The sequence below is a fragment of the Neoarius graeffei genome, chromosome 3 (assembly GCF_027579695.1).
Source record: "Neoarius graeffei isolate fNeoGra1 chromosome 3, fNeoGra1.pri, whole genome shotgun sequence".
In the NCBI taxonomy this organism is placed as follows: domain Eukaryota; kingdom Metazoa; phylum Chordata; class Actinopteri; order Siluriformes; family Ariidae; genus Neoarius; species Neoarius graeffei.
In genome coordinates, this window is record NC_083571.1 from 79,358,810 (window position 1) to 79,373,903 (window position 15,094).

A 15,094-nucleotide genomic window follows, 5' to 3' on the forward strand; every position below is an offset into this window, starting at 1 on the left:
GCGATACACTGCAAATGTTCTCCAAGCTTCACAAGTTGTTTTTGGTGCGTCTCCGCCTCGTGAGTGGCCAAAAGCATCGTAAAAAAAATTCAGTGCATGCATTGAAATTTGGTGGAGGTGTTTTTGCTGGCAAACTAAGTAGTGAATACTCGCTGATGGGTTTTCCTGAAGCTCAGGGAAACTTCGTCGAGCCTCTTGAGATGTATTTATCTTGAATCCATGTCCCCCAATGCTCGCGGGAGCCTCATCGACACAGCAGCTAGGTATCGCCTAACCTTCCCCGGGACTCAGTGTGTTTACGTTCGGGGATCCTTCAGAGCGTGTTGTGCACGCGCTTGGGACCCAGTCGTTATGGGAAACGCTTGATGTTGATCTGGGCGCATTCAGCACGCGTATATAGGGACGCCGTTTTCAGAGACTTTGTGAAGTATTGTCAGGTATGCGGCAGGAGACAGGTGTAAGTGCAGGAATAGTTTATTAGCAGGTGTGATATTTACAAAAACAAAGCACGAGAGAAGGTCAGAGTAACAAAAGACAAATGAAACATAAAGCGGAGTATTTAATCTGAGTCATAAACATGGCTAGAAACAACCGTGACCGTGATAATACTTGGCAAAGCCTCTGTGTCCTTGCATGTGTGTGCTGACTGCGCTCAAATCAGCATCAGGTATTTCCCATAGCGACTGGGTCCTGTGCGCGAGAGCGGCCACTCGAGTGCGTGAAGGTGTGACACGGTTAAGCGTTTGCCTGCTGTGTGACCACAACTTTTAGCTTGACTGTATATCGTCATGCATCACCACCAAAACGCCACATTTTCATCGATAACCCATCGCAAAGCATCGTGTGCTGTAGTGTGACCATAGCTTTAGGTGTTGGTCACAGCAGCACTGTTTCTAGGGCTAAGGGTGTGGTTTTTTTTTTTAAAAACATCAAATTGAGCTAGTTTTGAAGCAAACAAATAAAATAAAATAAAAAATTCAGAAATGCGTGAATGTGTTTCCCAAACAACGACACCCCCCCCCCCCCCCCCCCCCCCCCCCCCCCCCAAGAGGGAAAGTTCTTTTTGATCAGTTTTTGAAATCAGGCAGAGATGAATATTTTGTTGAGACCTGGCAACCTGTGTACTTCAAAGCACATTGTGTGTACATAGGAACATTTAATTCAGTTCCATTCTAAAGGCCTCTGCATGCTCTTGCGACAAGGCTTTCGCAGATAGCTTTTCGCAGACAGTTGTAATTTATCGTTGAGCGGGGAGTAATAGGCGTGCGCGATGTTATTCACCGGCACAACGCAAGGGGGCGCGAAGTCGCGAAATCGCTAGGAGTAGTTGGTGGGTGTGGTTAGTGGAGTGTTTATCCTCCGGTTACTTATAATGACTAGAACTGGAGTCGTTTAGATGTACGTACTTCCTCAATCAACCGCTCTTCGTGCTGCTCCATCTTCGCTCGTGTTTTTAAAAATGGCGGTCGTGAAAACAAACCAAACCGGGAAAGTAGGGAAGCGGAAGTGCGTGTACAGCGGATGTAGAGTGGACCAATCAGAGCCCTCTTGTCTGCGACGCTGTCTGCGAGGCTCTGCGGTGGTCACAATTTTTGGGAGGTGCTCGCAGAGCATCTGCGAAGGTGGGGGGGCTACGCAGACACTGTCTGCGACACTATCTGCGAGGACTGCGTTGTCAGCATAAATTGGCCTTAACCCACAGCTTTTATTTCATTATACACTGCTAATGGTTTGAGCGGATTATGCAAGCCCGTTGTTGTTAGCAGCTCATCCGGCTGACAGACCATGAGCTTATACCATCATGTATTGTCCGTCTGGTATCTGTTTGGCGTGGTCCACATTTCATGAAAATCTCCTCTCTCAATTCACCGGGTTTTTTTTTATTTTTTTAAATTAATTCTTTTTGGGCAGGAAGGTAGGTCTGCCTGGGGTGCATATAGCTTCTAACCAAATTTGCATAATTGCAGTTAATAATGAAGATATGGAGTAATTAAGCCCTAACGAGCAGTTTCCACACACATCGCTGCTTCTCCCTCGATTCGGCACTGATTTTTTTTTTTTTTTTTAATTTATTTTTTAAAATTCTTTCTGGCATGAAAGTTGGGGTACCTAGGGTGAATATAACTTCTACCCGGATTTGCTGAATTACAATTATTAATGAAGTTATGGACTAAGCCTTAAAGCTAGACGGCCGTTCGGTTTCTTTTGTTGAAATTTAGTTCCCTCTGAAATGTGGTTGTGATGTATGTTTATTTCTGTAATATCTTTAAAAAAAAAAATCAGGCCATTCTGTGGCTGGAAAGTTATTTAATTTGAAGGGGTTCCTGGGCAAATAATGTGCATGAAATTGGTCACTTCGTGCCGTCAAGCAGACAGAGGAAGTCCGTGTGCGCATGCGCAGGTTTACCACCTTCTTCTTTTGAGTTTTATATCAGCTGGCAGCCACAGTGTTGCATTACTGCCATCTACAGGTTTACCCTGACCGTGCACTGACAGTTCCATCATTCCGTCGCTAAACGAACAGCTGATCACACCGAGGTGCTTGCTGAGCGCCGATATTTATTAGTGTGGTCCTGCGTTTCCTTTCCTTCGCAACATAACGTCTTTTCTTCTCGCTTTCTGTTACTGTAGTCGGTCTTTGACATTTCATTCGCACACTCACATCCTCCATTTTCCTCTCCTGTTTCAAATTTGTATCCCACAATGCCATGTGCGAATAGGGAAAGCCCACCACGTGACGCATGATGTGGTATGTTGAATTGGGTCATGGTGAAGCAGGAAAAAATAGTGGAGAATTTAGGGCCACATGGCCCGAAATTCATTAATATGTTCTATATAAAAAATTGGAAGTCTGTGATTGGAATTCAGTAGCTATTGGTCCACTGAATAAAAATAATCGGGTGTCGGGGAAAATTCTTTTTATGACCGACACTTGAAAAATCTGAAAGGCAGTCTACTTTTACTGAGCAGTTCAACACAAATTGCTTCTTCTCGGTCAATTCCTCACTGTTGAGGATTCTTTCTGCCAGATAGGTAGGTATTCCTAGGGTGTATATAGCTTGCACGATTTATTGCGGATGACGGCCCACTTTAGATCATTCCTTCTGGACTAGACGGGGCCAGAATGAGCTACGCTGTTATTGATGGGCTCATTTTCAGTTATTGTACCTTTCTAGTGTTGATTTCAGACTGGAAATCTAAGACGGCGTTCAGGCAGTGCTGATTTGTTGCTTTATTGAATTAGGATTTCCTGTATCGTTAACACGCACACCAACCGTTTATCCAATGTTGTGTAGTCTGTGATAAATATTTAGATACAGTCAAATGCTAATTAAAAACAAAGTGTCCAATCTATAAGATTTGTTTACATTGTTGAATTGTTTAAATCACTTTGTTTGTTTTTGTTTGTTTCCTCAAGTTGATGAGAATTTGGACTGCTAGACTACTCTCTCTCCCTCTCTCTCTCTGTCCTTGACCTGCAATCTCTTCCGCTGCTCTATGGCTCACAGGTATGGTTTATTTTTATTTAATTTTTTTGTGGGGGGGAGGGGGATTTGGTTGCGTTTGAAATGACTCCATCAAACCCTCAATTCTATTCTGCACTTTAGAGAAGTGAGCGATTTTGTGGTTGAAAAGCATTTCTGAATGACCTCAGCTTCCTAACTTTAGCTACAGAGTAAAGTAACTTCCGTTAAACGGTCCCGAGTAAGACAGAAAAGCTGTGAACTATGTTTAAAGACGATATGAAATCAAAACTGATTATATATAGGATTTATATGGATTATTATTATTGTTGTTGTTGTTATAATAACCAGCAAATGAACTGATGAGATTTTGGAATTGATCCAAACAGGGTCAAGGTCAAATGTCTGCTCAGTTTTTCTTCAACCGCTTCCTTCACGTTTGAAGGGTGTTTGTGACACACAAATTAGTCCCAAGGAGGACTAGACGTGGTGGTGATGTCCATGAATATCATCAGGCTCAAGTTTGACATTTTGTATATTCAGTGATCTTGAATGGAAGTACTTATTTATTTAAGTAAAGCATTTGTGGATTGAGGTTTTGATTAATGATTGTAAGACCATTATAAGAAATGCTGTGTGTCACACTCTGCACCAGTGACCACCTCTTGATCTTAGTCATGCATCATTTTGTTAACTTAATTGTCTGAGGTCTAGAAAGTTTTCCTGTTTTTCTCAGGTAGGTGTGTGTGTGTGTGTGTGTGTGTGTGTGTGTGTTTTGTGGGAGGAGGGCATACTGCTCGGTATTGTTCCCGCTGCTTCCTCCCTGACATTCCTGAACTGATTGTGACTTGGGGTGGGATGGGGTTCCTGTGTATGGACCAGTAGCGAATGTAATGCTGGTCACAATCATACTGGTGTGTGTGTGTGTGTGTGTGTGTGTGTGTGGTTTTTTTTTTTTTTAAATAAAATAGATTTTTTTATTTGCCATATTGCAGTACTGTGAGGCATAAGCAGGTTCACCAGTGTAATACTCCATTTTTATTCCTGTAACAGCCAATGAATCTGTTCACGAAGGCTTGTCTGATATAGCTTAATTTTTTTTTCCCCTTTCTCATGATAAATGTTTTAATCGTCCAGACCCGATAACCTAAAAAAGGCAGGGAAATGAGCATTTCCACCATTTTAGGTTTAAGAACGAGAATAGAGGAGGGTGTAGAGGAAGATTTATCAGCTGTGCAGAAGTACATTTTCAATATAATCCTTTTACAGATTGGTTGTCTCCATAGCCGATATTTTCACTGTTCTGCTGCTGCGCAAAGGGTTTGAATGCATTAGAGATGGCACAGTTCAGATAACCAGTATTGGTACCAGTTTAAAAAAAAAAAAAGATCTAATATTGAGGAAAAGTTATCCGAGATCAGATCCTGCAGCTCATTTCCTCAAGATAATACTGTAGTATTCTAGAGAGGAGGGATTATTTATTTTTCTTTTGGTGCACCTCACGAAATATAAGCAGTGCTTTTATTACTAATGGTGTGCTTAATTTCTTACACAACTTGTTTGAAAGTGTTTTTGATATGCACACACATTGAGTTGATGATCTTCATATCCAGCAATACGATATGCCACTAACAGCTCATATACCTTCATTTAAATATTGTAAGCAAATGTATTAAAGTCAGGAGTAGCCAGTAATTACAAGTTGTGTCTTTCTACAAGCGGGCCTTGACTTAACCTGCTATCCGTCAAAACTCAAGGAAGACATGCATCAAGACTCTTCTACGTACACCATGTTATGCCATGATGTGTACAGTCCAGAAACACAAGTGCTTCTCCCAGCCTGATTGTTAAACCCAGCTGTTTTGGTCACCTTGTAAGCCAAAGAATTGTTTAAATGTTTGGTAATTAGTTAACAGTTAATGATTTAATCAGTTAACTGTTAATATCCCTTTGTAGAGACAGACAGATATGGACCGTTATTTTTGACTGTACAGTGGATCTAAAAAAAAAAAGTCTATACACCTCTGTTAAAATGTAAGATTTTTTGATTCCTCATTCCCTGCATGTGGCCAGTGTTTTTCATATTCTTCACATATGTGGGTGGTGGGGTAGGGTGGCTCTAGTGAAGCTCTTTCTCATGTGTGCCAGCCCACACATAGTCACCTCAAAGCATGAGGCAAAATGTAATTATGGTCTGATGAGACTTTTTTGGGCATGATTCCAAAAGACGAGAGCTGATCACCCAAGGATCATCATATTGACTGTGAAGCATGGTGGTGGGAGCATCATATTATGGCTGCTTCTCTTCAGCTGGGACTGGGGGTGGAAGGAATCATGGATAGCATCGAATACCTGTTTATTTTGGCAGAGAACCTGCAGGACTCTTTTTGAAGAAAAAAATAATTCACTTTCCAGCATGATGGTAACCCAAAGCACAAATCCAAGCAAAAAAAGAAATGAGTTCAGAAAATCGATGTTTTGGAATGCCCGAGCTGTTGTGTGGTGGTATTTTATTTATTTATTTATTTATTTTTAATTTGCTACATCACAATCAAAAGTAGGCAAAAAAAAAACAAGAGAAATGTGGAAAAAGATCAGACATGATTTCTCTTGGTTTATTTTTTACATCACAAAACCCTGCGATTTTTGACAGGGCCTTGTAGATGGGTATTTTTTTTTTTTTTAAATAAATCTTGACACATGGTCTTGATAAACCTGAGACCAAGCAAGGCGGAAATAAGGTTCCTCTTTCTCCTCAAACGTGTTGTTACTCGATCGTGTTATCAGCTTCCTGTTTGTTTGACTCTTTTCTACCTACTTTCCTTTTTTTCTGCCAATGCACACGCAGACGAGACCAAACCGTAATGCAGTTTGTCTCAGCTTGTGTGAATGAGACATGAAGAGTTGCCCTGATAAAAGTAAAATCCCAGCTTTTTTTTTTTTTTTCCTCTTTAAATCTATCAATAGCCTGTCGTTTCTCTTTCCAGTCTTTAAGCTGTCTGGCTTTTTTGAAAAGGGAGAAAACGTGGCCTATACATTCCAGAACAAGGCCCCATGTATTCATACTGCGCTACACACTGTGGCTGCTAGAGGGCAGACTTGTTCAGAGGTGAGTGACGTACCGTCTCTTCGTTCTCTCACGTGCTCTCCTGAAACAGTCGTTTTACAGATAAAGTTGTTGCTACTGTGTGTGTGTGTGTGTGTGTGGAAGGAAGGGTTGGACACAGTTTCACACATCAGGTGGCGGAAGTGAAACCGTTACATCATCAGCCTGACATTTTCACATGTCTCGGGGGTGAGGGTGTGAGCGTTTCCTGTGTCAGTCTGTTTTCTCACATACTGAAGTGCACTTCAGCGTTCTCACATTCTCCCTACTGAGTCCAGTGTCATTAATGTAGGATGCTGAATTGGATTACTTGTACAATGCAACATAGGCCATGTAATGATAGGGGTGTGTGTGTGTGTGGGGGTGTGTGTGTGTGTGTGTGTGTGGTATTTTCATCCTGTTGCCATTCTGTGTTGGCCCCTAGGTGGCGCTCTGGACCACAGTACCGCAGCTGAACTTGTGGAATACATAACCCAGATAAATACTGTCTACCTTCAAATAAAAGTGAATTGAGCAGCATGTTTTTTTTAGGTTTCATCTTCAATCCAGGTCAATAACTTGACGTCTGTCAACGTTACACGACTGGTTTTAACCCCAAACAGTACAGCAGGCTGTCTGTGTGTGGCTTCATATAGTGTTGCTTGTGTTGTGTTGGTTTTGAATGAAGGGTGGGCACACGGCATTATAACGATGCACATCGTCAGCGAAAGCAGAGCCACATTTGAATGCATAGCAGTGAGTCAGCACAATGAGCCCTGCCTTTATGCAAAATGCCTCCCAGCATGGACACCATCTCTGATTTTTCCCTGCATCACCACCTAAAACACTTTCCAGCAACTTTTCCCTCAGCTCATCTCATACGAACTACAGTTGTTTGTAACATCTGTGCATTTTTTTTTAATTTTTTTCCTTCACGTTTCTTCCCTGCATCCCAACCTGGAAACGGTTCGCCGGCATGCATCGAAGTTCCATAAGTCAGTGTGCATCATGTAGACAAACAAAATTTGCTGAGATCCTCGTCTAAACGTCTGTTTGGTACACGTGTATCTACAGTAATCGTTGCGTACTACCAAACCGGCGCTCTTAACAAGCAAATATCTTCAGTTGAGAGTTTAATTTCAAAACGCAACTTTTTTTTTTTTTCTTTCATGAAGATTTAACAGTTCTGCTTTATGACCCAGAGCCAGTAACTTGAGATTTCCTCACACACCTATTCGAAGCACGGAATTCGTAAACCGAAATAAACTGAAGAATCAAAGACATGAAAGTGAGCTTGAGGCTTTGGTGGGGATAGAGGAAATGGCGGTGTTGCCTTTGAAGCACGATGTGTTCGTCTTTTAATGGAGTTATCGGTGTGTGCAGAAGCACTGAAGATGCCACACCCTCCTGCTTTTGCACTCTTTTCAAAACAAGGGTGTGTGTGTGTGTTTGTGTGTGTCTTTATCCCCTGAGAAGAAGCATGACGGGGCGTGGTTGGCAGAGACTGTGTTTTAATTGGGTGTTGGCCCAGGCGCATGTTATCTTCTGTCAAACACGTCCTGACCCCGCCCAGATAGCGCCTGGCACCCGACCTGTGCTACTCCGCCTACCACCATTACATCACCCCAGAGGAAGCCTTGCACTTGGGTCTTTGTTTGTTTTCCCAACCTGTCTATCCTCTACGGGCGTGCAGGTAGCAAGGCTAGGCCCTTTGAAGCAGACGGTAAACATAGCTGGCCTGTGGGAGACGTAGCCGTGAGGTGTTCCAGTGCCAGTCCGTACCTGTACCTGCCTCCTCCTCCTTCTTCTGGTTGCGATGGACACCACAGGTGGATCGTCCTTTCTCTGGATATGAGAAACGTTCTCCAGTTCAGTGGGAAAGTATAGAAAATGTAACGTCTTTTTTTCTTGTGTGGATGTTGAAGTCTCTCGTGGATCGAGTAGTGCTGGATCACAGGGCTCGTTTCCTGTGAGAAGATGAAAGGTCGTGACTTGTTTGCCGTGCACCTGGAGTGAAAGTGCCACACCGCACACATGGAGTTCCTCAAGAGCCTCGTGCCCACTGTGATTTCCGGGGACGCTGGAGGAGCGGTGGAGTCTGGGGGGCTGTTGCCACGGGAGACGGGCCCACGCTTACTGAGGGTGAAGCGTCTTAGTCTGCTGTCGATGGGCCCAGCTATCGAGGAAGACCACGAGGGTGGCCCAGGCCAAACTAATCGACTGTCTCGACTCATCAGGCATCGTGCAAAAGGTATAACGGAGGTGTAACAGACGCCGTAATGTTTCCTCAGCGATTTTATTGGCCCCTATAATGATGTAAAAGGATGAACCAAAATTTCGTAAAGACTGAAACTAATACAGCGCAGTATACACAGCTTCAGCTTAATTTATATTTTTTTCCTCTTTTTTTTTTTTTTTTTTATTCATAAGCTAGATGTATGTGAGACTTCAGTTCTTGATCAAGGGATGAATGTTATGGATCAGGGCCAAGTTTTATCCTGCTTTAAACAATTTTTTTTTTTTAAATATATTTTGGTTCACAAAATTGACACGATTGAATCAACTGTCAGCTTTTGTGCCATTTTTCTGTGCTTGATCACCGCCCATAATGAAAGTACAGAAATGGATTTGGGATGCCAAGATATTCTAATATCTTTGTTATCTGCCGATTTCTGATGTAACTGCAATGTTATCGTTCATCCCTGGCGTACGTGACTCTAAGATATATCCTGAGATATCTTTAGGCTCCTATTTTAAGCTGCGCAAACAGAGATAAAAGCGCCCAGATAATAGATCATACACAGCGGTGAACTGAAACTGAGAGCAGCACGAACAAGATGCATCAGAGAAAAGTGTTTTGTCGCTCTGCTCTGAAGTCAGACAGCAGGTTATAAAAGTTTATATAGGATATAAAAAAAAAGATGCAAAAGAAACATATGAAATAGAACACACTTTATTTGTGCTGACTTTTTTTTTCTTTTCCCCACCATAGACATTTAATCCATCAGCGATTCCTGATATTAGGGTTAATCGTCTGAAGCCTAATGCATGTCATGGAAATCTCCAGTATTGTGATTTGATGTTCGTCTCACTCACACACACACACACACACACACACACACACACACACACACACACACACACGCCCACACACACGCCCACATACATACATATATACACACGCCCACATACATACATATATATATATATATATATATATATATATATATACACACACACAGGGCAACCCCGAGAGACACATTCTGACTGCAAGCTGTTTATCACTTTGCTTGTTTGTGCTTGTTTAGATAAAATTCATTACACTGAAATCGTTCCTATACTTACAAGCCCGATTCCAAAAAAGTTGGGACAAAGTACAAATTGTAAATAAAAACGGAATGCAATAATTTTACAAATCTCAAAAACTGATATTGTATTCACAATAGAACATAGACAACATATCAAATGTCGAAAGTGAGACATTTTGAAATTTCATGCCAAATATTGGCTCATTTGAAATTTCATGACAGCAACACATCTCAAAAAAGTTGGGACGGGGCAATAAGAGGCTGGAAAAGTTAAAGGTACAAAAAAGGAACAGCTGGAGGACCAAATTGCAACTCATTAGGTCAATTGGCAATAGGTCATTAACATGACTGGGTATAAAAAGAGCATCTTGGAGTGACAGTGGCTCTCAGAAGTAAAGATGGGAAGAGGATCACCAATCCCCCTAATTCTGCGCCGACAAATAGTGGAGCAATATCAGAAAGGAGTTCGACAGTGTAAAATTGCAAAGAGTTTGAACATATCATCATCTACAGTGCATAATATTATCAAAAGATTCAGAGAATCTGGAAGAATCTCTGTGCATAAGGGTCAAGGCCGGAAAACCATACTGGGTGCCCGTGATCTCCGGGCCCTTAGACGGCACTGCATCACATACAGGCATGCTTCTGTATTGGAAATCACAAAATGGGCTCAGGAATATTTCCAGAGAACATTATCTGTGAACACAATTCACCGTGCCATCCACCGTTGCCAGCTAAAACTCTGTAGTTCAAAGAAGAAGCCGTATCTAAACATGATCCAGAAGCGCAGATGTCTTCTCTGGGCCAAGGCTCATTTAAAATGGACTGTGGCAAAGTGGAAAACTGTTCTGTGGTCAGACGAATCAAAATTTGAAGTTCTTTATGGAAATCAGGGACGCCGTGTCATTCGGACTAAAGAGGAGAAGGACGACCCAAGTTGTTATCAGCGCTCAGTTCAGAAGCCTGCATCTCTGATGGTATGGGGTTGCATTAGTGCGTGTGGCATGGGCAGCTTACACATCTGGAAAGACACCATCAATGCTGAAAGGTATATCCAGGTTCTAGAGCAACATATGCTCCCATCCAGATGATGTCTCTTTCAGGGAAAACCTTGCATTTTCCAACATGACAATGCCAAACCACATACTGCATCAATTACAGCATCATGGCTGCGTAGAAGAAGGGTCCGGGTACTGAACTGGCCAGCCTGCAGTCCAGATCTTTCACCCATAGAAAACATTTGGCGCATCATAAAACGGAAGATACGACAAAAAAGACCTAAGACAATTGAGCAACTAGAATCCTACATTAGACAAGAATGGGTTAACATTCCTATCCCTAAACTTGAGCAACTTGTCTCCTCAGTCCCCAGACGTTTACAGACTGTTGTAAAGAGAAAAGGGGATGTCTCACAGTGGTAAACATGGCCTTGTCCCAACTTTTTTGAGATGTGTTGTTGTCATGAAATTTAAAATCACCTAATTTTTCTCTTTAAATGATACATTTTCTCAGTTTAAACATTTGATATGTCATCTATGTTCTATTCTGAATAAAATATGGAATTTTGAAACTTCCACATCATTGCATTCCGTTTTTATTTACAATTTGTACTTCGTCCCAACTTTTTTGGAATCGGGGTTGTACTATGAGCTGTCAGTCTGTGCATTGGCATGACATGCAACGCTCTATCCAGCTGTGGTTTCGTTGTGAACTATTTTTGTCAAAGTAGCAAAAACAAAAAAATAAATAAAATTCCATTTTGTGTCTAAATTGACAGTTATATGGCATGTTCAGGTTTATAGAACCGTTGTACAAAAATGGTTATACGCAAGTTGTTTTGGAAAAGGAACACGACAGAAGTTAGGATTTTAATACGGTTTTCATGCAAACCCGCACCACGGTTGCAAGTAGCATTCATAACATGATTTATAAAGTTGATGACTTGCCACTGTGCAAACATCTTTGTATGGTAGCTTACCTGCCATGACATGTACACAGGTTATGGCTGTGCGAGCTCATGTGCTCAGGTCTGTGACTGATCCCCACCTTTTTTCAGTATGTTGTATATAGAAACGGAGGCTAGACCCTGATCTACAGGTTTGGGAAGCTGCCTGGCGGCTTTAATAACGCTGCCAATTCGGCCTTCCTTGTTCAATCATTTTTATAACTGACTGCACACGACCGACAAACAAAACCGCTCGTAATGCCAGAGAGTTTATTGCATTGTTAATACAGTGAAGGCTAGATTGCTAAAATGGCAAGATGGTAAAGACGCTATCGGTTGATGACCTTGTAACCTGGCTGTCATTATCCATTTGAATATGGTCCGTGCAAAAGAATCAGTAGCAATGCTCAACATTATTATGCATGCACGTAACGAATGGTGCTTTTAAAGTGCATATTCTGGACCAATTTCGTGTGGGTTTTTTATATGAAAGCATGTCCCTTTACACACTCATCCATAAGGGTAATTTTGCACAAGGCCATCTGTCTACAGCAGAAAAAAATAAAATAAAACGCGTCTGGAAAAATCCCAAGGGAGTCTGGAGCCAGATTCGTGACGTTACCTGCGGAAGCGCCAGCAGGCTGCGAGAGCTTTGCACGGTTTCAGTGCACAGCCTGTGTAGACCAAGCGCTCCCATTTCTCTCTCATTGTCCGGTCTTTTGGGAAACGATGAGTACTAATCCCATCAAGATTGGTGTTGCTACACCCTCCTACGATACATCTGTTAACCATTTTAATAATTACGCCATAACGTTGAAGAAATTTGCAGAAAACCACCAAGTCGTTTTCTCATAAACAAACTAGCGCTGATGTAGGATTCAGAGGGAGGCGTCCCACACGCGATGTCATGAAAATCAATGTTTCCCAAGTTTTTTCAGAGGCGGACCAATTCACCTCAAATGGCTTGATTTCAACTGAATTTTTCTGGTACTGCGCAAGGTAAAAAAAAAATTGCACCAAATGCAGAAAGTGACTGACTGATGTTTGACCAAAGTTTAGTATAAAATAGGAGAATTACATTGATCTTGCTCCTGAATTTACCCGTGATATGCAGTTTTAAGATTGTAGTCGTTCTCTTGATATGGAGCTTTAAAACACCGGTGTCTAAAATGTAGTGGTCATAGTATGTGACAGCTGTATGTTGGTTCAAATCCATTCAGTTTAACCTTGTTGAATACATTTTTTTTTTTTTTTTTAAATTTAACTGATCTTAGGATGATTTTAAATTGCTGTGTGAATTAAATCAAGGGACTTGGTTCTACATCGGGGTGATGCATTTTGTTAACTAGTGCTTTGTGTGTAAGCACACCAGTTAGTTCATCAGAACAACTTCATAAGAAGCAATAGCTATCGAACAGTGTGTCGAAGGGCAGATGTCGTGTACATTTAATCAGGCTTTACTAACATTCATAGCCGAGAACTGTTGATTTTACGTTGAAGCAGACGGTAGAAGTCCTTGACCTGAATACAAGTTTGATTTCTCAAAGGCTGAAACGGTTTACTGTCTCAAATGTATTTGTGGAAACTATTTTTAAAACAGTCTTGCAATCAGAATTGGACTATATTAATTATCCCCCTCCCAAAAGAAGTTTGGTGGGGGATATAGACACGGGTTCTGGCTGTCCGTCCGGTCACGTTTTCGTTTCTGGGCCATATCTTTTAAAACTACTGAAAAAATCTTCATGAAACTTTGTATACATATCAAGCAACATGTGACCTGGTGCCTTTTGCTATTTTGGATTTTTGAAAAAATTTCAAATTTTTACATAAATAGATTCTTACTTGGTTTTAAGAGGAATGTTCGTTTCCGGAGCGTATATCCAAAACTATTCATGATATGGATTTGAAGCTTGGTATTCATGTTAACAAGGTGATGTAGATGTGCCTTTTCATACTAAGACATTTAAGAACTTTTTTAATTTTTCATGTTTCCATGGAAACAATTTCAGACTTGGTCTCTCAGGTTAGTCTTAGAGGTAGGTTTTGTTTCCGGAACAGAACTTAAAAACTATGAGTGGTATGGTCTTGAAAGTTGGTATATGTGTTAAGTAATGTACTAGTACATCTCAAAAAATTAGAATATTGTGAAAAAGTTCAATATTTTCCATCAGTTATTTAAGAAAGTGAAAATGTTATATATTATAGACTCATTACACATAAACTAAAATGTTTCAAGCATTTTTCTATTTTAATTTATCAGTATGGCATACAGTACAAAAACATAAAAAAAACCATCTCAAAATATTAGAATATTTCATTTCGAGTTTGAGTAAAACAGTATGAACACAGTGTATCTCTCGGTCTAGTTCAGTACACACAACCACAATTATGGGGAAGACTGTTGGCTTGACTGTTGTCCAGAAGATGATCACTGATGCCCTCCACAAGGAGGGTAAGCCACAAAAGGTCATTGCTGAAAAGGGTGGCTGGAAAAGGTGCACAAGCAACAGGGATGGCTGCAGTCTTGAGAGGATTGTCAAGAAAAGTTGATTCAAGAACTTGGGAGAGCTTCACAAGGAGTGGACTGAGGCTGGTGTCAGTGTATCAAGACCCATCACGAACAGACATCTTCAACTTTCGCATTCCTAATATCAAGCTACTCCTGAGCCAGAGATAATGTCAGAAGTGTCTTATCTGGGCTAAGGAGAGAAAGAAATGGACTGTTGCTCAGTGATCCAAAGTCCTCTTTTCAGGTGAAAGTACATTTTGCATTTAATTTGGAAATCACGGTTCTAGAGTCTGGAGGAAGAGTGGAGAGGCACAGAATCCAAGGTGTTTGAAGCCCAGTGTGAAGTTTCCACAGTCTGTGATGATTTGGGGTGCCATGTCATCTGCTGGTGTTGGTCCACTGTATTTCATCAAGTCCAAAGTCAACACAGCCATCTACCAGGAGATTTTAGAGCACTTCATGCTTCCATCTGCTGACGAGCTTTTTGGAGATGCTGATTTCCTTTTCCAGTAGGACTTAGCACCTACCCACAGTGCCAAAACTACTACCAAATGGTTTGCTGACCATGATATTACTGTGTTTGATTGGCCAGCCAACTTGCCTGACCTGAACCCCATAGAGAATCTATGGGGTATCGTCAAGAGGAAGATGAGAAACACCCGACCCAAAAATACAGATACGCTGAAGGCCACTATCAAAGCAACCTGGGCTTCAATAACACCTCAGCAGTGCCACAGACTGATCACCTCCATGCCACACCGCACTGATACAGTAATTCATGGT

The 15,094-nt window shown here is 41.5% G+C and overlaps 1 protein-coding gene across 8 annotated transcripts in view; it reads left to right on the plus strand.

The window, feature by feature from the left end:
• The window catches only part of fryl (furry homolog, like), a 230,625-nt gene that overhangs the window by 56,004 nt on the left and 159,527 nt on the right, over positions 1-15,094 (plus strand). For 5 of the 8 annotated variants that reach the window (XM_060917403.1, XM_060917407.1, XM_060917410.1 and 2 more), the window contains exon 1: positions 8,159-8,800. The exons of 1 other annotated variant lie outside the window; for it this stretch is intronic. In XM_060917403.1, coding sequence (XP_060773386.1) covers positions 8,584-8,800 — 217 coding nt within the window. In that variant the 5' untranslated portion in view covers positions 8,159-8,583. Of the gene's footprint in view, positions 1-3,418; positions 3,510-8,158; positions 8,801-15,094 lie in introns of those variants that run through there. 2 more of the 8 variants (XM_060917404.1, XM_060917412.1) reach the window with 2 other exon arrangements.